We start from the raw sequence: 22,161 nt of genomic DNA, 5'->3' as shown, positions 1-22,161 counted from the left end.
TCACATCTCACGCTGCTCTACTCCCCTCTACATTCCTTTTATTCCTATCACATCAGCCATCCTTCCGGCCTCCTGGCCTCACGTTTGCCATAACTCCCCCTGGCGTGCTGTCACTCGGGTCAATTCATCCTGCAAGTTTTGGCTGAAACGCTGCCTCCCTACAGAGAGAGGCCTCTCCTCACTATCATGGAGCTCTTTATTTCTTTAGGCTTCATTATCTTGTTTATATAAGCATTCTCTTACGGTTCAGCTTGAATTGCCCCATCCAGTAGAACTTTCTGTGGTGATGAACACGGTCTATGTTCACACTGCCCAATACTCGCAGCCACCAGGCTCAAGGGGGCTACTGATCACCTGAAATGTGGCCAGCGGCAGCCACAAGAATACATTTTTAATTCTACGCCATGTAATTTCAACGTAGATGGCCACAGGTGGCTGGCGGCTACTGGCGCGGGTAAAGACTGCATGCCGAGGGCAGAAAACCCGGGGTGACTTATCCACCATCACACCTCTCGGCTCCTAGTGCGGTGGCTTCCGCCAACAGGGAACACGAATATGATCCAGAGCCGTAAATGAGCGAGTTCACGAGCAAATGCGGTTCCATCACAGTCTGAGGTTCAAGCCCTCTTTGCGCTATTGGAAAAGACCGAACTGCTCGGTCTAGACAACTCCTTCCAAAAATCAAACTGGGCCTGGGCCCCGTGTCTCAAAGCAGAAAGCCGGACAAACCTCCAATTTTGACGGTGAAGTCGTGGGCCACCATGCAATTTCGAGCTGCGAGATCCCGGTGCACAAACTTCTTGGCATTCAGGTACGCCATCCCGTCGGCGATCTCCGCCGCCATCTGAATCATCTCTTGCAGAGTAGGGGGAGGGCGGCCAGGGTTATTCTGAGAATCGAAACGGGGGGTCGTGTGTTCAGCAACGTGGGCTCCTGCGGCCGGGAGCGGGTGCCCTGCTGGGTCCCCAGAGGCAGCTCACCTCAGCCTCCGGCCGCAGGGAGCGGAGGTAGCTCTTCAGGTCTCCGTGAACCATCAGCTCCATCACCACCAGCGTCGGCTGGCCTTTGGACACCACCCCCAGGAGGCGGACCTGTGGAGCAAGTGCAGCACGTGGTAGGGTGAGGGTCTGGGGGAAGGTGTCCACTCATCAAGGTGACACACAGCACCCTCTGTGGTGAGCCCTGGTCTGTCTGGCTCAAATGCCAGGGTCAATGCCTTGCTGGGACAGGGGAGTCGGAGGAAGGAGGGAGAATTCGGGACTCAGGGTCTGGCGGGTGGGGGAGCAGACAGACATGCCTACAGACAGCAACAGCCGAGACAGACACTTGGATATCTCCTTGGTGTCTCTGAGCACATAAGGCACGTTCCCACCTCGAAGCCTTTGCACCTGCTGTTCCCTCTGCCTGGCTCTCTGTGCCCTAACAGGTCCACATGGCTCAGTCCCTCCATCCTTAAGTCTTGGCGCAAATACACCTTTTCCCAGTCCTGAATTCCCAGCCCCCTGACTCTGCTCTCTTGTTCCATTCTGCTCTCTTGTTCCATTCTGCCCCCAATGTCTTCCCTAAGGAACTTATCGGTTTTAGGGTCTGCCTCCGCGGCTGTACAGGAAGCTCCATCGGGGCGGGAATCCGATGCATCAAAGAGACGAGAAACGAGGCTTAGCACACAGCCGGTCCCCTTAGCACTAGGCTCCAGGAGAAGGTAAGTGGGAAAGGGTGGGCAGGGATGGGGCGAACACTCATGTGTTTAAGGGGTATAAAGGAGCCAGGAAGAGGGAAGAGACAACATTCTGGAAAGCAACGGGACGAGTCTGGCTCCAGGCAAGGCGGGAGAGGATACTGCAGAGTGGGGGACAGGCAGGGTCCACACCTAGGGTCCTCCCACCCCGTGCAGGAGGAGGAGGAGGAGGGACAGGGGAGCTGGCACCAGAGGAAGCCTCTGTCTGCTCTGGGGGCAAACGCAGGACTCACCACGTGATGACAGGTGAAGCCCTTCATGACTGAGGCCTCGTTGAGAAACTCGATCCTCTCTCGCAGACTGGCAGACTCGTTGACCGTCTTCACCGCCACGCGGGTCTCCGCCTCGCCCTTGACGATGTCCCTGGCATTGCCCTCGTACACCATGCCGAAGGAGCCCTGCCCCAGCTCGCGCAGGAGGGTGATCTTCTCCCGAGGCACCTCCCACTCGTCCGGCACATACACAGAGCAGGGAAACACTACTCCTCACTTATCTACACAGCATCCTTGACAGACCCCTGGGGGCCCCCCAGCCAACCTCCCACCTGAGCACCCCTGGCAAACATTCGTTAAGTGATTTCTGGGATCCAGAACCTGTGCCAGGCACCGAGCGTAGAGCCGAGGACAGGACAGGTGTGGGTCCCTGCCCTCACAGGGGGGGACAGCAGAGGCTTGGGAAGGAGCCACTGTCAGCCCAGGGTCCTGGCCGGTAAGTGCCGCACCGAGCCTGCCTCCACATCCTTTCTGTCTGATCTCAGAGCCCCGCCACCAGATCATCCTTTCTGTCTGATCTCAGAGCCTCCTGGGTCGGAGGCTGTGGTCTCTGCAAAGGGCCCAGGGGATGGGGACAACTCCGCCTGCCAACCACCGGCATGTGAATGAACCCATCCAGGACCACCCAGCACCAGCTGATCCCCGGGCAGGCTGCAGCCATGTGAATGAGCCCGGATGAGATCAAAGGATCGGCCCAGCTGATCAGATCACCGGTGGCGGACCCACCAAACTGTGTGCTAATAAAGGGAGGTCGTCTTAAGTCACTAAAGCTGGGGTGGTTTGTTACACAGCCAACGATTTGCAGATGAATGCACAAAGACCTCATAAGAAAAGCCGAAATGGTTCCTGCGTCCTCTGCACCCGTTACAGGCTGAATACACCCATGACTTCATTCCTGGAGGGAAGCAGGGCGGTAGGGTGGAGAGGCAGCCCCGAGGTTCAGCTTCCCCACCTCCGGTGTGCGGTAACAATGCCGTCACCCGCGTTCGTTCCCTCCCGCTCCCGTTCCCGCCGCACAGTTCCACCTGGAATGACCACTAGTTTCTCTGTCGTGATGCTTTGGCATCTAGGCCCTCGACGGCCCTAAAGGGGCTGCCCCTCCCCAGGGCGGCCAGTTCCTAGAGACAGTAAGTGACCTGCCAGTGAGTATACCTTCTGTATGCAAAGCAACTAATCCAGAGCCCAAACCATAACCCCTCCCTCTGTGAGGCCCGCACCCTCTGGGCTCTATCCCCTTCCCCTGATCACCCAGGGCCAGGCCCTACACCCCAGAACCCACGCAAATCATTCAAACTAGCCAATCCTCAGTCTTCCCCCGCCTTGCCACGCCTCCCCAAGAAACCACAATAACGGTTCTTGTCCGCGTTCTTTCCGTGCTCCCTCTGCCTCTTGCCCGACCCCGGGGCTCCCCTGTGTGGTGCTGCCCGCCCCCCGCCCCCCACCGCCCCGTGCAGGTCTTATCAGACCTGATTAAAACAAATCCTGCGGATCCTTAAAAGCATCACCCCTGTATCCCAAGGCAGTATCCTTGGGATCATCGACAACACTCATGCCTTGAAAGTCACTTTTTCTGCTTTTTGCTGCATGAAGCACTTTGGAAACTTGACCTGCGGCAGATGCTTTCCCCTCTGATGGAACAAGCAAGCCTCATCTCTAGGGGCTGCCCGATGCCCTTTGGTACAATCACGGGAAACACAGGTGTCGGTCCTACGTGACTACCAGATCAGCATCACATCTGTGTTCAGGTGCCACCAACAGCGGATGTGTCCCTGCCACACATACAGCCTCCTGTTCACCCCGTTTTATCCTTCATTCTTGTCTTCCCCACCCCGACCCCCAATGTCTCACTCTGGCTTCCGACTCCCCACCTGCCAGTTTGGACGGCAAGTCCGTACATGGCTCTCTGGCTCTGACCCTCGGCGCGGTCTCGGGCACAGGCCGCAGATGCCACAACCCCACAGCTGGGGCACCAGATTCTCAGCCTCCCAGCCCTGCTAGATCAGCCCATCCAACAGGCGCCAGACAGCAGGTGTCCAGCTGCTCCCAGCAACGGGGTCTCCGCAGCCAGGGACAGGTCTCCAGTAAGCGAGAGGGCTCATCTCAGCCTCCCAGGGTATCAACCCCCGACTTCCACTGGACAGTAATGGGAAAGGGCACTGCAAGGCAGGATTCCGGCCACCCAGAGGTCAGGGGACGGTACTCACCATCACTGGCACTGAGGTACTCAGGGTTTGAAGAAGCATACAGCGGCCCCAGTGGGCCATCCGGCTGCCTGGAAGGGAAAAAGGAAGACATTCCAGCTTGGTATTCTGACGAGGCCCTGGGTCACTCGCAAGGGGGTTACGAGCTCCCCAGTGCAAACGGCAACCCTTACCAGCAGCATCAGTGTAATTATCCTGGATGCAGTCTGGGGTTATGAACGGAAGCCCATCAGATGGCTGCTGAAGTGCATCAACATGGAACCATCAGCTGTAACTCATGGGCGTCCACGGGACACCCAAGAGCCACTCACCCCTCGCTGTTCTCATCCCAGCTCACGAGAAACAAGTGTTACATTTTCAGGAAATTTGAGAGCAGGTTGTTAATACAGCCATCATTTAAAGTTACAGGGCACAGGTTTACAATGAAATAAAACGATATCAAAAGCAAACTCACCATTTCCTCATTATCTTACTATCATCCGTGACCGTCTGCAGCTTGAAATTGGCCACAGTAGGAATATTTACGTGATAGAAACAGGAATGATACAAACCAAGACTTGATCTATTGTTCTGTTGTTTGTGCAGGCTTAAGAAAGTGATGGCAAAAATGTTACCAACGCAGATTAAGCTTCAAAGTCTGTCAGCGCTGGGGCGCCTGGGTGGCTCAGTCGGTTGAGCATCTGACTTCAGCTCAGGTCGTGACCTCTCTCGGTTCGTGAGTTCAAGCTCCGTGTCAGGCTCTGTGCTGACAGCTCAGAACCAGAAGACTGCTTCGGATTCTGTGTCTCCCTCTCTCTCTCTCTGCCCCTCCCCAGCTCACTCTCTCTCTCTGTCTCTCTCAAAAATAAATGAACATTTAAAAATTAAAATTAAAAAAGTCTGTCATCTCCACAGTCATGATATTGCAAACAGAAAAAAAAAAACTTAAGAAAATGTTCCCCTGTATTTATGAATTATTACCTGATTGACTGAAGTCACTTGTTCATTGAACCCATACACCTTATTTCATTTTTACCTTACTCTTTTTTTTTTTATTTTATTTTTTTAACGTTTATTTGTTTTTGAGACAGAGACAGAACATGAACGGGGGAGGGTCAGAGAGAGGGAGACACAGAATCCGAAACAGGCTCCAGGCTCTGAGCTGTCAGCACAGAGCCCGACGCGGGGCTCAAACTCACGGACAGCGAGATCATGACCTGAGCCGAAGTCGGCCGCCTAGCCGACTGAGCCACCCAGGCGCCCCTACCTTACTCTTAAATGAAAACAAAATATCAACCAACATCCAGGTTGGAACTATACTCATTCATCACTTGCAACCATAGGTTGGCTATAGATACAAAGGTTCAGGGGGAAAAAATCAACCAAAACATTCGGTGAGAATCAACCAGCTAGAGGGAATTTATGGTAACAAGCAATGTATATTGTGTTATGATCACTGCCTGTAAATTGCATGCTATGCACAACCCTATGACAGTAAAATTTATAATAAACTTAGATACAGCTCTCTCTGTATGTAGGCACACTTTCTTTTCTGGAGAGCTAGTTTTTAACCATTTACCAGCACACCATTGTACCCACCTCTTTCTCAGGAATAGATAAATACTTCCAATCACAACACTGAAGAGAAAGACAAAGATGAGAGGCCCGATGATAATTTTTGCAATGTTCGATGGGACATCTACTGAAATAGAGTAAGAAAACATATGTTTCGCACCAAAATGTATTCACATCACAAATCACACCTATGCCTGTAATGGCGGGCCACACACACCTGCCCCCTCTCTTGTCCCCGAGCCTCTCTGCCGGTCTCCTGGGCCGTTCTTCTCCAGTCATCTTGAATCGCCAGTTGGCTCCATGGGGCTGGGCAGTGGGCTCAGAGGCCCTGACCTCCAGACCACTGCCCACTGCCTTCTCCCTCCCCCCCAGCCCAGGGCCAGCTTCACAGGCACGTAAGCCTGGCCATCACCCAAGTCCCCACACTTGGAAGGGCCCTGCTCCTTAACACTCTGCTGTCGCCATCTTGAAAGTCTTAATAATTTGTAAGCAAACGGTCTTGCGTTTTCATTTTACAGAAATGAAATTTTAATTTGCCCCACAAATTAAATAGCCTATTTTAATCCCAACAGCACCTCCGGCAGATGAAGATTTCACCAGGAAGTGCCCTGTGTGTGCTAGGGGGTCTTGCCCAAAATGTCCTTTTAAATCGACTGAAGAAACGTTCTGTTAAATTTGCACGTGAGGCCCAGTTGTCTGCAATTATAAACTCCCGAGCCGAGGAGGAAAATGGGTTCTAAGGAATCAGGGAGGGAACCGGGTCCCTGGGCTCTTCAACATCCACAGCGGTTTACTGAACACTTACTAAAAGTACCCGGCGCTATTTGAAGAGCTTTGCACCAGTGTTTTTATTTAATTGTCACATAAGCCAAAGTGGGAGGTGCCGTGACTGAGGCCAGTTAACAGACCGGGAAAAGAGGCTCAGAGACTGGAGGCGGGTCTTGCCCCAAATCCCAGAGCCGATCCACGGCGGGGCAGGGATTTCAACCCGGGCGATCTGAGTGAGTTCTTGACCACTACTCCACGCTGCCTTCGGCGGCCAGCGCTGCCCTGAGGCATCCTGTCTTCCTGTACTGTACCCCTCCCTGAATTGGCAGCGAACTGCCTCATCCCCCCTCCCACAGCTCCTGGCCACAGAAAGTCTCCATGAATATCTGGTGGCCGAACGGGCCATGAGAGATGGACACCTACTGGTCACATGCAGGTGAAGGTCTGCATGTCCCTCCTTCCTGTCCCTTTTTCCTTAGGAACAGGGGAGCTGGAGGCCACCAAGTGGCCAGGACTCACAGTGTCTCAGGACATAATGGGAGAGGCAGGCTGCACCCCGCCAACCCCACCTCTGCTTCCTGGACACCACGGTCGGGCTCACACTCCGATTCCAGTGGCCACGGGAACCAGGGTGAAGAAACGGAAATTTAAGAACTCTCGCTCTGAGTCACAGAAGGGCAAGGTCAGCCCCTGGGGGTGAGCGCCTCCTTAAAATCTGCACCTTGCTTGCTTGTTATAAAATAAAAAAATCACTCAGGGTGCCTGAGCGGCTCAGTCAGTTAAGTGTCCACCTCCTGATCTCAGCTCAGGCCATGATCTTAGGGTTCGTGAGTTCGAGCCCTGTGTCGGGCTCTGGGCTGATAGGGCAGAGCCTGCTTGGGATTCTGTCTTTCCTTCTCTCTGCCCCTCCCCCACTTGTGCATTCTCTATCTCTCTCTCTCAAAATAAGTAAACTAAGAAAGAAAGAAAGAAAGAAAGAAAAGGAAGGGAGGAAGGAAGGGAGGAAGGAAAGGAGGGAGAAAAAAATCCTTTTTAAGTAGTAATCTACTGTGTTAGTCATGTAACTCTCCAGACTTTTTGCTACCTCTAGTAACGCTGGGCTACCTTTCCTTGAACATGTATCTTTTTTGGACATCCCTGATAATTTCCTCAGGATAAATTTCTAGACCCAGAACTGTTGGCTCCGATAGAGCTTTAACAAAATATTTGATACGTATTAATAAAGAACATCTATGTGTCTGCTCTCAGACAACGCTAAGCACTATAATTAAAAAGCAGAGGAGGGTACTTGTTGTGCTGAGCACTGGGTGTTGTATGGAAATGATGAATCACTGAATTCTACCCCTGAAACCAATGTCGCACTGCATGTTAACTAAAATTGAAATTAAAAAAATATATATATTCATATTAAAATATATTTACATATTTATATTTATATATTTATAATATGTTTATATTAAAAAATATATATTTGTATTTTTAACAACCCAGAAACAAAAAGCCTTACCAATTTGATAAGTTAAAAATTACGTTTTGTTTTAATTTGCTCTTGGGGGGGGGCGTGGTTTTGAGGTTGGACTTTTTTCCTTATATCTTCTATCTTTTCTATTTCTTTTTAAATTGGCTATTTATGTTCTTTGCATATTCTTGTGTGTGTGTGTGTGTGTGTGTGTGTGTGTGTATTACTCATATACTATATGGATATTCATTTGATAGTAACTCTTTGTCAATGATGTTACCAATGTTTTTCCCACTTTGATATTTTCCTTGTAATTTTATGCATGGCATCCCTGGTTCTTTTTTTTTTTTAATTTTTTTTTTCAACGTTTATTTTTTTATTTTTGGGACAGAGAGAGACAGAGCATGAACGGGGGAGGGGCAGAGAGAGAGGGAGACACAGAATCGGAAACAGGCTCCAGGCTCTGAGCCATCAGCCCAGAGCCCGACGCGGGGCTCGAACTCACGGATCGCGAGATCGTGACCTGGCTGAAGTCGGACGCTTAACCGACTGCGCCACCCAGGCGCCCCAACATCCCTGGTTCTTAAGAGAGACACCCCAAATCCTTGAGCTGACCTGGGTAACAGGAAGTGTCTTTGTTATTGACGAGCCCCTGGGAACATACCTGAGCTTATGCTACGAGATGGGCTGACCCAGGACTGGGGTTGGTCACCAGCAGACCAAGCATGTGATCAGAAGGCTGGGACTTGAGCCAGCCTGACCTCCAGAGTACGGAGGGGCCGGGGAAGGACTTCTATCACACAACCAACGATGCGATTGGTACCGCCTGCGTAATGCAACTCTCAGCACCTTAGCTCAGAGGAGCTTCCTGGCTGTGAAGACAGCCACATGCCAGGAGGGTGATGCAACACGTCCTGATTCCAGGGGGAGGAGACACAGCTCAGTGTCCTGGACCCTCTCCTATGTGTCTCTTCATTTGCGTGGTCCTCACCTACAGCCTTTATAAGAACACCGTCCTTGTAAGATGGCACTTGCCTGAGTTCTGTGAGCTGATCCAGCAGATGATTGAATCTGGAGGGGGGGGGGAGGGCCATGGGAAGCTCTGAGTTCGTTGCCAGTTGGTCAGGGGCGTGGGGGGCTTGGAGAACCCCCAACTTGCATCTGGCTTTGGAAGGGAGGGCAGTCTTGCTGGGAACCCTGCTCCTAAGCCGGCAGGGTCTCTGTGAACTCTACCAGGCAGCATCAGATTCACCGTGTAGCCCTCCCAGCTGGGGTCAGGATGCTTCTCCCCGCCCTGACCCCGGCCAGAGCCTTCCCACTCTCCGAAGTCCACCATGCCTGGGGTGTGAGAATCCAGCCAGCCAAGCAGAAGGCTTGTCTCACTCCTCCCACCCAAGCTCCCGCTCCTCCTCGTCTAGAATCTCCCCTCCTTCCAAGTTATTTGTTTGTTCACTCATTCAAGTGTCTGGGCTCCTGCCATGCATCTCAGGATAACCTTCCTCTTTTGTTCCCACTTGTACATTCTTCCAGGTCTTGGTCAAGATGTCACCACCTCCAGGAAGCCTTCCCTGATCAGCTCAGCCTTCCCCACCCTCCCACCTTACTGTGCTCACCCAGGGGCAGCACTTACTGCCTGCATATCAAGAGCACATCTGAGACCAAGTAGGTGAGTTCCCCCATCCTCCCTTGGAGGACACAGCCCATCTAGAAACAAATACTGAGGGGCGCCTGGGTGGCTCAGTCGGTTAAGCATCCGACTGCAGCTCAGGTCATGATCTCATGGTTCATGGGTTTGAGCCCCGTGTCGGGCTCCACGCTGCCAGCTCGGAACCTGGAACCTGCTTCGGATTCTGTGTCTCCCTCTCTCTCTGCCCCTCCTCTGCTCACACTCTGTCTCTCTCTCTCAAAAGTAAATAAACATTAGAAACAAAAACTGAGACCCTAGTAACAGGAGCTAATGTGTTAATCAGACATGCCCTGTGCCAGCCACTTGGCATTCATAATGCCACTGAAACCTCCTTTTGTTTCCAGGGGGATCCTCTTATTATCCCACGGTCAGATGAGGAAGTGCAGGCTCAGAGAGGGCAAGCACCCTTCCCGGGTCACACAGTAGCAGCCGACAGACCCAGAGGTCAAGTCCAGGGCCGGCAGGTGTAGCCACTTCCCCGACCATCCTCTGAGACGTTCCCCAGAGCAGACCCAGCCAGAGTTGCCGTGCACACTTACAATAGTCTGTCACATAGAAATAAGTGGCTTCTGTCCAGGAGCCGTTGCCCGCCAGGGAGGTGGCCCGAACTCGCACACTGTAATTCCCTGGCGGCAGCCCTCGCAGCCTGCAGCCCCGCTCCAGAGCAAAGTGTCTACGGGAGACACAGAGGTGCAGCTCCTGGAAGACAGGGGAGGAGAGAGGGCAGGTGTGGGGGGTGACCATCCCCTGGCAGGAATGTCAGAAATGACACAGAGGAGGGGCGCCTGGGTGGCTCAGTCGGTTAAGGATCTCACGGTTCGTGAGTTCGAGCCCCGCGTCGGGCTCTGCACGGACAGCACAGAGCCTGCTTGGGATTCTGTCTCCCTCTGTCTCGGCCCCTCCCCTGCTCTCTCGCTCTCTCTCTCTCTCTCTGTCTCTCTCTTTCTCTCAAAATAAATAAAAATGAACTTAAAGAAAAAAAAGAGATGACACACAGGGAGTAAGGAACAATCACTGGGCAACACGCGTGAGCGACATTAGGAACCTCGGAATCTCAGCGCCCCAGTTCTTGGGATAAGGAAGCAGACACAGAAGCTATCGTTACCGATGACCCTTCCTGAGCCACAAGCCAAGCATTTGACCTGGATCGTGTCATTTCCTTCTTACCCCTCCAGGGCTTAGCCTCTTGTTACAGACAGGAAACAGAGGCTTCGGGGCAGAGGTCGGCAAGCTTCGGCTATAAAGGGCCAGACGGTCAATGTGTATGGCCTCAAGCGGCCACTCGCTGCGACCCACTCAACTCAGCAGCCAGGGACCGCTCCCACATCAGTTCGCGTCCGTCCACAGACACGCGTGGCTGCGTGCCCACGGAGCCTGGTGGACGCTGAACGCCGGACTCCACGTTAAGTGGACACGCGTCATGACGTTACTCTTCTCTCGAAGAATTGTTTTCCCCAACCATCTTAAGACGTGAAAGTGATTCTTTGATCTCGGGCTGTACAAACAGGCGTACAAAAATAGTGGGCCGACGCCTGGTTGAAGAGACAAAATGCTGTGGGGAGGGGGGGGGGGATCTCGTGGCTGGTAAGTGGCAGGACCAATCCTTCAATCCAGAACCATCCGGCTCCCAAACTCTACAAAACCACCGTGGGACGTTGTCACCAGGCCTCCAGAAAGTCCGAGAGGGCCGGGAAAGAAAACACCTACATCACCTAAATCGAATTTCAGGCTTTGCCCCACACCCCCTGGTCTCAGGACCAAACACATGCGTGGGCTTAATGCCTTAAGGACAAATTTTAAAGCTCCTCCCTTCCCAGGGTGCAGCCTTTTGATTTGATTTGATTTGATTTGATTCATTGTACCATTACTAAAAGAGTTGGGATCTACCCAAATCTCTGAAAACAGAGAGGAGGTAAGTAAAGCATACACACCCCAGTGATAACCACATAAACAGAGATCAACCTCGAGCTTACTGGGAGAGGCACGAGGCTCCCTGGGAAAATGAGACCATGAAACCTGCACGCATCGGGCCAAATATTAAAAACTTTCCAAAACAGCTCCAAGTTAATAGGGCATGCAGAGAGCTGGACTGGAAAGTTTTAGCGGGGAGACAAAGAAATGTAAAAACCCCCGGGCTTATCATGTGACAATAACAGCAAGAAAACAGATCGGGCCGGATCAGGCTGGCGGCAGGGGCGGGGGCTCTGGTCCAAAGGTTCTTCCAAGGAGGATGAGTCACCAAGTAGAAAGGGACAAATAAGCAAATATAGAAACCAAAGGTAGCTGCTATCCGGGACAAAGGGAAAATGCATCCTCCACGACCGGCCACGGACCCCAGGCACTGCAAGGGGTGTGCTGGAAGGAACCAGAAGCTTCAGGCAGCTGTCTCCACAGACACCAAGAAACAAAAACAAAAAGCGAGACAGGACACAAAAACCTGACAAAGAGCAAAGAAGCCAATGACGTAAAAGCCTGTGCGAACAAGAAGAAAAACTCAAAACTGAAAGATACTGACGCAAAGGAAGGAGCCCGCCACCATGAAAAATCCATGCTCCTCCCTGGCAGGGGTGGTCCTTGGGGCCAGGGTCTCCCGGGGCGGAGAGGGGACACGGTAAGAGGGTGAATGACTTGGATTCAAGGCCCAAGGAGACAGAGATTCAAGAATGATGCAGCTGGGGGTGATGTCAGCTATTCAACCAGCAAATACAAAAAAATCCCCCCAAAAACAAAAAAGAAAAAAGAATATGACCTCCCACCAAATGCCGGAGAGAATTTTGCAGGACTGGCAAAATCACACCGTAACAGTATAGATGGTGTTTAAAAAAAAAAAAAAGTTTTACATTATTTTCTCACTTGATTTTTTTTAAAACATTTATTTATTTTTGAGAGAGAGACAGAGCATGAGCAGGGGAGGGGCAGAGAGAGAGGCAGACGCAGAATCCGAAGGAGGCTCCAGGCTCCGAGGTGTCAGCACAGAGCCCGACGCGGGGCTCAAACTCACAAACCGCGAGATCATGACCTGAGCCGAAGTTGGACGCTTAACCCACTGAGCCACCCAGGCGCCCTGTATTTTCTCACTTTATTAAAGCAATGCAAGGTAAGAAGGGAAAATGTTGGAGATAATCCACCATCTTGTCTATGAAAAGGTTTTTGTATTTTTTTTAATGTTTATTTATTTTTGAGAGAGAGAGAGAGAGAGAGTGTGTGTATGAGCAGGAGAGGCGGGGGCAGAGAGAGAGGGAGACATAGAATCCGAAGCAGCCTCCAGGCTCTGAGCTGTCAGCACAGAGCCCAACGCGGGGCTCAAACCCACAAACTGTGAGATCACGACCTAAGCCAAAGTCAGACGCTTAACCCACTGAGCCACCCAGGCACCCCTAAAAAGGTTTTTTAAAAGATGGTTGTAATCTCTCAGTCTCTCTTATTTTTCCCCGTCCCTCTGTTCCCATAAAGGGCAAATGGGGCTAATTTGTCTGGGATTGGTGTGGGGCCATGTGGGGCAGAGGCTCTGGTGGGGATTCGCAGTGGGGATTCCTACAGGTGACCGCTGGGCTCCAGGAACAGGGGAGGCGGTCCGGCCACAAGAAGCTGGGAGAATTTAGGGTTAGGTCCAATGCCAACAGGGTAACCGACTGCCTCAGTTTACCCAGGACCAAGGGCTTCCTAGAATGTAGGTAAACTCCAGGCAAATGCGAAGAGTCAGAGCACCAAGAAGAAAATCAAGGAGGGACTGCGTTGCAGATATCTTGCTCACTGCACAGAATCCACATTCTCTTCCTTGCTGCCAGCAACGTCCCCAACTTCCTTAGGAAGCCGCACCTCCCTCTTGAGGGGCTCTTGTCTCCCACCCTCAACCCCACCCCGGTTCCAGGACTGACCCTAACTGCCTGCAGCTGCCCCAAGCGGAAGAGCCCCATGGGTTCGGGGAAGAACACAAAACTCAGGCCCAAATGAGCCATCCAAGAAAATGCAAATCGCGACCACAGTGAGATACCATTCACACGCACCAGCATGGCTCTTCTCCGAAAGATAGCCCAGAACAAGTGTTGGCCACCAATGTGGAGAAACTGGAACCCTCAGACACTACTGATGGGGACAGAAAATGGTGCAGCCCCTTTGGGAAAGAGTGGGCATTTCCTTTAAAAGTTAAATGCAGACACGGGGCGCCTGGGTGGCTCAGGCAGCTGAGCGTCTGACTCTGGCTCAGGTCACGATCTCACGGTTTGTGGGTTCGAGCCCCATGTCGGGCTCTGTGCAGACAGCTCAGAACCTGCAGCCTGCTTTGGATTCTGTCTCTCTCTCTCTCTCTCTCTCTCTCTCTCTCTCTCTGCCCCTTCCCCACTTGTTGTTCTGTCTGTCTCGCTCTCAAAAATAAACATAAAAAGGGGCGCCTGGGTGGCGCAGTCGGTTGAGCGTCTGACTTCAGCCAGGTCACGATCTCGCGGTCCGTGAGTTCGAGCCCCGCGTCGGGCTCTGGGCTGATGGCTCGGAGCCTGGAGCCTGTTTCCGATTCTGTGTCTCCCTCTCTCTCTCTGCCCCTCCCCCGTTCATGCTCTGTCTCTCTCTGTCCCAAAAATAAATAAACGTTGAAAAAAAAAATTAAAAAAAAAAAATAAATAAACATAAAAAAATGTTAAGTTAAATGCAGAGTTAGCACAGAACCCATCCCTTGAGATGCACCCAAGAGAACTGACACCATACGTCCACACAAAAACTTGCACATCAGTGTTCTGACCAACATTATTCACAATGGCCATATGGTGGAAACAACCCAAATGTCCATCTACAGATAAGTGAATAACGAAATGTGGTCCATCTATCTGAAACCAGTAACAAAAGGCCATATATGCTATGATTCATTTATAGGAAGTACCCAGAACAGGCAAATTCACAGAAACAGAAAGCAGAGAACAGGCTGGAGGGGAGGCAGGGAAGATTGGGGAGGGGGAGGAGGGGAGGGTCTTTTTAGGGTGATGAAAATACACTGAAATGGGTCATGATGATGGCTGTACAACTCTGTGAACTACTAAAAACCACCGAATTGTAGGGGACCCTGGTGGGCCCAGTCAGCAAAGTGTGAGACTCTTGATTTCGGGGTGTAAGTCGGAGCCCCATGCTGGGTGTAGATGTACAGATTACTTAAAAACCTAAAAAATCCTTTCAAAAACCCGCCATTGAGTTGTAGCTCTTAAACGGATGTATTTTACGGTATGCGACCGGAACACAGTAAAGCTGTTATAAAAAAAATTTTTGAAAAGGAAAAAAAAAGAAGAAAAAAAAAACAAAAACAAAAACAACCTTCATGCCCATGCCTGACGTTACGGCTCCCAAAACTAAAAACACTGTCTGGCCATTGAATTGGAGGGTGTGATGCTACGTGAAATAAGTCAGTTAGAAAAAGATAGAGATCGTATGTTTTCACTCATATGTAGAACTTGAGACACTTAACAGAAGACCATGGGGGAGGGGGAGGGGAAAAATCGTTCCAAACAGACAGAGAGGGAAGCAAACCGTAAGAGACTTTTATTTTTATTATTTTTTTTTCACTTGAACTGATACTTCTTTTCTTTTTTTTTTAATAATGTTTACCTATTTTATTATTTTTGAGAGACAGAGACAGAATGCGAGTGGGTTAGGGGCAGAGAGAGAGGGAGACGCAGAATCTGAAACAGGCTCCAGGCTCTGAGCCGTCAGCACAGAGCCCGACATGGGGCCCGAACTCAGGGACCGTGAGATCATGACCTGAGCCGAAGTCAGCCGCCCAACCGACTGAGCCACCCAGGCACCCCGTAAGAGACTTTTAAATATAAAGAACAAACTGAGGGTTGATGGGGAGGTGGGGGAGAGGGGAATGGGTGGTGGGCATTGAGGAGGGCACTTGTCGGGATGAGCACTGCGTGTTGTACGTAAGCGATGAACCACGGGAATCTACTCCCGAAACCAAGAGCACACGGTATGCACCCTGCATGTTAGCCAATTTGACAATAAATTAGATTTAAAAAATGATAATAAATTTTAACATTTCTCCATTAAAAAAAAAAAAAAAAAAGATGAAGGAAAGAAAATGACCTCTGACCTAAGTGGTTGTCCTCAACTGTAGACGGTTGACTCCAGAGCCCAACAGTCTGGATTTAAGTGCTGCACGTGTGACCCTGACCAACTCCACTGGCTGCTCCGCTGTCCACGCTCCTGGCCGTAAGCGGAGACACTAACGGATCCCACCTGGCCGGGTCACCGTGCAGTTTGAATGGATGATTGCAAAGGACTCAGCGCAACGTCTGGGACAGGGGAAGGGCTCAGTCAAAGCCAGGGAGGTGACGTGATTTCTCTGAAGACACACGGTAAAGGGGAGAACTGTCCCCGGTCAGAGGCAAGCCCCAGCCAGGGCATCTCCCAGCAGGAGCAGCCCCCGAGCCCTTCTGGGGACACAGATCTACCCCCACGGTATTACAGGCGTTTGACATGTCTGAAATGGGGATGCGTCTGAGAAGCTGCACCAACTTACAATGAGACCCGGCAGCATCTTTTTCTTTTTCAGCAGCCCACAAAAATAATGGGGTTACCCAATCCTGCCTCAGACGTGATAAACTATGATAAATGAGACACGCCTGTGTGTAAAGCGCTTAATATGTGCAGGACACGCAGCGAATCCTTGGCTACTTTTTTGATCTCCTGAGATTCCACATCTTGTGCGGTCACCCATCACCCTGCCCGGTGCCTGGGTGTAAACAAAAAGTTAGAGCCTGCTTGGGATTCTCTCTCTCTCTCTCTCTCTCTCTCACTCTCTCTCTCTCTCTCTCTCTCTCTCTCTCTCTCTCTCTCTCTCCCCCTTCCCCCATTTGTGCTATTTTTGTCGCTCTCAAAATAAATAAATAAACTTAAAAAAAAAAAAAGACAGGGGCGCCTGGGTGGCGCAGTCGGTTAAGCGTCCGACTTCAGCCAGGTCACGATCTCGCGGTCCGTGGGTTCGAGCCCCGCGTCAGGCTCTGGGCTGGTGGCTCGGAGCCTGGAGCCTGTTTCCGATTCTGTGTCTCCCTCTCTCTCTGCCCCTCCCCCGTTCATGCTCTGTCTCTCTCTGTCCCAAAAATAAAAACGTTTAAAAAAAAATTAAAAAAAAAAAAAAAAGACAAAAGGAGTACCAATGACAGCTCGGAAGCACATGTCCAAGCATCAAGGGTCTTACCTCATCACCATACCGTCGGTAACTCACTTCATACAGCACGATCAATCCATTGGGTTCTTTAGGCTCTTGCCACATCAAGTGAACCACGTTGTTCTCGAAGATTTCATGGGTCACAGGGCCAACAATGTCGTCTGCCTTGGCTGTAAGGAGCAGTGGTTAGAGGCAGGCACCTGACCTCTGGATCAAATCCCACCCCCACCGCCCCCAGCTGAGCAACCTCAAGCCACTCGCATAAGTTTCCCATGTTCCATTTGCCACGTGGGAGAAGGGACACTTCAAACTCACTTTGCAGGACCGTCCACATATCTATCTACCCATCTATCCGTCTATCTCATATCCCACTGGTTCTGCTTCTCTGGAGAACCCTGATTAATACAATACGCATATGCATTTCTTAATTTTACTTTATTTCCCTGATGGCTGTGTGCATTTGCTAGTTTCCATAGTGGCTACGTATGACTCGTGTAATCAAAAATAATAGTAAAAGCCGGGGCGCCTGGGTGAGTCAGTCAACCACCCGACTTTGGCTCAGGTCATGATCTCAGTTTCGTGAGTTCCAGCCCTACATCAGGCTCACTGCTGTTAGTGCAGAGCCCGCTTCAGATCCTCTGTTGGCCCCCCCCCCCCCCCGCACCTCCCCCACTCATGCTCTCTCAAAAATGAATAAATATGAAAAAATAATAATAATAAAGGCAAATACCGATGGGCCCTCAGGGCATTATGCTAAGTGAAATAAGCCAGGCAGAGAAACACAAATACTGTATGATCTCACGCATATGCGGAATCTAAAAAAAGAGAACTCACAGAGAACAGAGACCAGAATGGTGGTTACCAGGGGCTGGGGAGTAATGCAAAGATATTAGTCAAAAGGGACAAACTTCCAGCTTAGGAGATGAATTAAGTGGTAGAGACATAACGCATAGCATGGTGACTACAGTTAACAACACTCTAGTACCTACTCTGAAGCTGCTAAGAGAGTAGACCTTAAGTGTTCTCACTACGAAAGAAGAAATAGCAATCACGTATTGTGATGCAGACATCAGCTACCCCTCTGGTGGTAATCGTCCTGCCATACTTACGAGTATCAAATCAACACACAAGTACGCCTTCAACTTACACAATGTTGTATGTCAACTGTAGCTCAATAAAGCTGGGCACAAATACAAAATGATAGGGCTGCCTGGGTGACTCGGTTGGTTAAGCGTCTGACTTGGGCTCAGATCACAATCTCATGGTTCGTGAGTTCGAGCCCCACGTCGGGCTCTGGGCTGACAGCTCGGAGCCTGGAGCCTGCTTTGGATCCTGTGTCTCCTTCTCTCGCTGCCCCTCCCCTGCTCACGCTCTCTCTCTCTCTCTCTCTCACTTCAAAAAGAAATAAAACTATAAATAAGTAAATAAAAATAAAAATAAAAGGGGCGCCTGGGTGGCTCAGTCAGCTGAACGCCAGACTTCGGCTCAGGTCATGATCTCACAGTTCGTGGGTTCAAGCCCCGCGTCAGGCTCTGTGCTGACACCTCGGAGCCTGGAACCTGCTTCAGATTCTGTGTCTCCTCTCTGTCTGACCCTCCCCTGCTTGCACTCTGTCTTTCTCTCTCTCTCTCTCTCAAAAAGAAGTAAACACATAAAAAATTTTTAAAATAAGTAAACTAAGAAACGATGAAGGCAAATCCGCTCCAGCAGGCAGAGGGCTTCGGCCTGGGGCTCCGGGCACCACGATGCGCCCACCACCCACCTTCGGGCATGGTCCTGGCGCTGACGTAGGCAGCCACGCTGCACCTCTCCTCGGGGGCATCTTGGTTGCAAGCCTGCAGCTCGATGCGGTAGCCGGTGAAGTGACGCAGGCCGGAGATGACCAGCGACTCTTTGTTCACCACCTTCTCGAAGGGCTTGTGCTCTTCCGGGCTCGTGGGCACACTGCTGGAAGTGTTGGGGAAACCAGGCACCGTGGGCACGGCGGCCGTCACGTTCCCAGCGTCGGCGAGGGCCCTGCGCTTCCGCGACGGCCTGTCATGACAGCAGGACACACGCGGTCACACGATCCCCATGTTTAAAAAAAGAAAACCGTGGACGCTGGAGCATCAAAGGCTCAAAATCAAAGACCGCGGTGCAGCGGAGATGCGAGCGGGCACACAGATGAAATGCAGGTTGCCAGGAGTTACAACCCGGAGCGGCTGCCCTCGGGGTGAGGGGGGGAGCGGGGCGCCCCAGGACCACGAGCGGCAGCCCCACACCAACATTCCCCTTGCATGTGCTTGATTTCAGGTTTTCACTGTGCAGATGGCTCAGCCACCCAGGCTCAGTGTTAAGTATAAGATGCCCGAAGCATGTGAGAGTCTAGCTTTTCGGGAACCCTGTCACACAGCATGGACCCAACAGCTCCAACTATCGGCCAGCATCAGCAGTGTAAATGGGAAAAATGCATCTTCTAGATCTTATTTTCCATTTAGGGCGCCTGCATAATACAAGCGACTAATTTTTCATTCTTGGGTTAAAGAAAAAAAAATCTTACCACTCAAGTTGGTAAGGGGAACTCCAAAAAAAGCCCCCCAAAACAAAAAAAAAATGCAGTCGACACACGTTTTCCCATTTAAGAGGATATAAGAAATAAACGCAATTGCCTAAAAATTTATAAACACACACCAAACAAAAGCATAAAGAAAATTCAAATTATTCACCATCCCACCGTCCGCTGTTTCCTGTGGGCAATTTTTTTTTTTTCTGGAAATATTATGTGCAGGTATAAAGAAGACCGAGCTGGCTTTATGACCCTTTGTTCGCTTCTTGTATCGGACACATTCCTCAAATACCTTCCTTCGAACATAATGCCTTAAGTACTGAGCACAGAATTTATGATTTTTTCTTTTTCAACGTGAAGGTTTCCCCCTCCTTGCTACCCAAGTACTGCCTGCTCATGGCAGAAAACTTGGAACACTGGAAAATATTCAATTGGATGCGTGAGCCAGAATTTACTAACCGTCCTCCTATGTTACCTAATACAGACCTACCTCATGGTATTACATTTTGCATCACTGAGTTTCACAAGATACGGCTCTTTCAAAGATTGACGGGTTGGGGCGTCCCCGTATCAGGCGGGTGTACTGGCACCATTTTTTTGCCAACAGCGCTTCCTCACTTTGTGTCTCTGTGTCACCTTTGGGTGATTCTCATCATGGTATGTTTCAAAGGTTCTCAGTATTCTTCTATTTGTTACGGGGGATCGGTGATCAGTGCTTACTACTCGCGGAAAGCCCACATGATGGTTTGCGTCTTTTAGCAAGGTTTGTAAATGAAGGTGCGTCCGTTGTTTTGTCAGACATAACGCCCTTGCACATACCCAACAGACTACAGTGTGGTATAAACATAACATTTACATGCACGGAGAAACCAAAAAATTCACGTGACCTGCTTTACTGCGATATCCGTTTACCACGGGGGTCTGGAACCAAACCCGCAATGCCCCTGAGGCATGCCTGCGTAAGTGTCCCAGGTCTTTTTTTTCTTTTCTTTTTTTTTTGTTTTTGTTATTGTAAATATTGCTTCGATCGATCGTTGTCTGATTGTCTTATTAGATCCTAAAAGTAGACTCTTAGAAGAGAAATCACTAGGCTGTATCTGTTCATCCCTATGGCGAAACTGCTCTCCAGGAGCTTTGTATTGACCTGGGGTCTCCCCAGCAGCCCCTCAAAACTGCACCTCGGGACCACCACATCAATACTGAGGGTTACAGGGTTTCCTGGGGTTTCGTTTCGTTTCAGATTTTGAACCAAGAGACTCCATATTTTTTTTTCATATTCTGTTTTTACAGTCTAACTATTGCTAGTATACCTACTGGCTTTTTGTTTATTTACATTGTAACTTTCTTTCCCAAACTCTGCTCTAAGAGCGTCAGAGTTGATATTCTTGGGTTTTCAAGGAACACACTAGAAAAAGAGTCAGCAAACTCTTCCTGCAAACGCTAGAAAGTAAATATTTTGGATTTTGTAGGACACACGGTCCACATCTCTACTCAACTTTCAATGGCTTTCCAGCTATTGTGGCTTGGAAGCAGCCATAGACAAAATATAATCAGATGGGTGTGGCTGCATTCCAATGAAACTTCATTGACAAAAACGGGCAGCCAGCCTGCACAGCGTAGCTTATCTACCCCTGCCCTAGGCTATCCGCACACACAAGTGACCTTATTTCCCACAATCCATTCTTTACTATTCTAATTTCTATTTTGTATCTTATTGCATTGGCTGGATACCCAGGAAAATGTTAATTAGTAACGATGACAAAGAGCTTCCTTCTAACTATACCTGGGAGAGTTTCAGTACAATGTTACCTCGGCTGTTGGTTTCATCTAGATAATATTTACCTTGTAGCAGAAGCATTCCACTCCTACTTTTATGCGAGGCCTCTTCTTGTTTCCCTCAGTTAGAAATTTTTTTTAAATGTTTATTTATTTTTGAGAGAGACAGAGACAGAATGCAAGTGGGTTAGGGGCGGAGAGAGAGGGAGACACAGAATCGGAAGCAGGCTCCAGGCTCTGAGCTGTCAGCGCAGAGCCTGACGCGGGGCTCGAACCCACGAGCCGTGAGATCATGACCTGAGCCGAAGTCGGATGCTCAACCGACTGAGCCACCCAGGCGCCCCTCAGTTAGGAATTTTTAATTAATACTGTTGAATGAGATTATCATACGATTTTCCTCTTTGGACCTCTTGATGAATTATCCTATCTCCTGATCATAAACCATCATCACACTTCTGAGTTAAACAAAATTGTCAGCATGCTGTTTCAAATCAGGACATATGGCTCTAAAGTCTCACAGTAGCTGGTCCTGGGGTTTCTGTTAATGTAGCATCTTCATCTGCGTCTGCTAAGGGGTATCATGTGAGTTTCATAAAACACCTGGAAAGAGTTCCATAGATTGGTATGCTCTGAGAAGTTTCTATATTACAGCAAATAGCTGCTCTTTCAGAATTCCAAATAACTCACCTGTAAAACTCTCTGGGTCTAGGGCCTTTTTGTGACATAATTTTTTTAAGGTTTTGACTTGCAATTTTTAGTCATTTTCCAAGGTTATTAGAATATTTAATTTTTTCCACTTCTAGAATCAGATGAAATTAAAACCTCCCTCTTCACCAAAAGCTTCAAGTTGAAGAACGCAACACTGTCCAGGAAATTCAACATGAAAATCTTCCTTCGACCCTAGTTTTCTGTCTCCTGCCTTACTTCCAATTATTTGTGATTTTCATCCTTAGATTTACCAAGTTCAGCGATCTTGGTTTCCCCTCCCCTACAATTTGTATTTTCACC

General features: G+C 50.0%; 1 protein-coding gene across 1 annotated transcript in view; it reads right to left on the bottom strand.

The window, feature by feature from the left end:
• Positions 1 to 691: 691 nt before the first annotated feature.
• Positions 692 to 22,161, bottom strand: part of INSR (insulin receptor) — a 145,570-nt gene continuing 124,100 nt past the window's right edge. Inside the window, exons 14-21 of the mRNA XM_040449633.1 lie at positions 18,595 to 18,866; positions 16,863 to 17,002; positions 10,219 to 10,378; positions 5,790 to 5,889; positions 4,215 to 4,282; positions 1,972 to 2,216; positions 981 to 1,091; positions 692 to 889 (exon numbers count right to left, since the gene is read on the bottom strand). Coding sequence (XP_040305567.1) covers positions 707 to 889; positions 981 to 1,091; positions 1,972 to 2,216; positions 4,215 to 4,282; positions 5,790 to 5,889; positions 10,219 to 10,378; positions 16,863 to 17,002; positions 18,595 to 18,866 — 1,279 coding nt within the window. The 3' untranslated portion in view covers positions 692 to 706. The remainder of the gene's footprint in view (positions 890 to 980; positions 1,092 to 1,971; positions 2,217 to 4,214; positions 4,283 to 5,789; positions 5,890 to 10,218; positions 10,379 to 16,862; positions 17,003 to 18,594; positions 18,867 to 22,161) is intronic.

The sequence above is a fragment of the Herpailurus yagouaroundi genome, unplaced genomic scaffold (assembly GCF_014898765.1).
Source record: "Herpailurus yagouaroundi ecotype Mexico unplaced genomic scaffold, PumYag 200, whole genome shotgun sequence".
NCBI lineage: Eukaryota > Metazoa > Chordata > Mammalia > Carnivora > Felidae > Herpailurus > Herpailurus yagouaroundi.
Note: the sequence above shows the minus strand (reverse complement) of the source record. Positions and strands in the feature narration are given on the sequence as shown.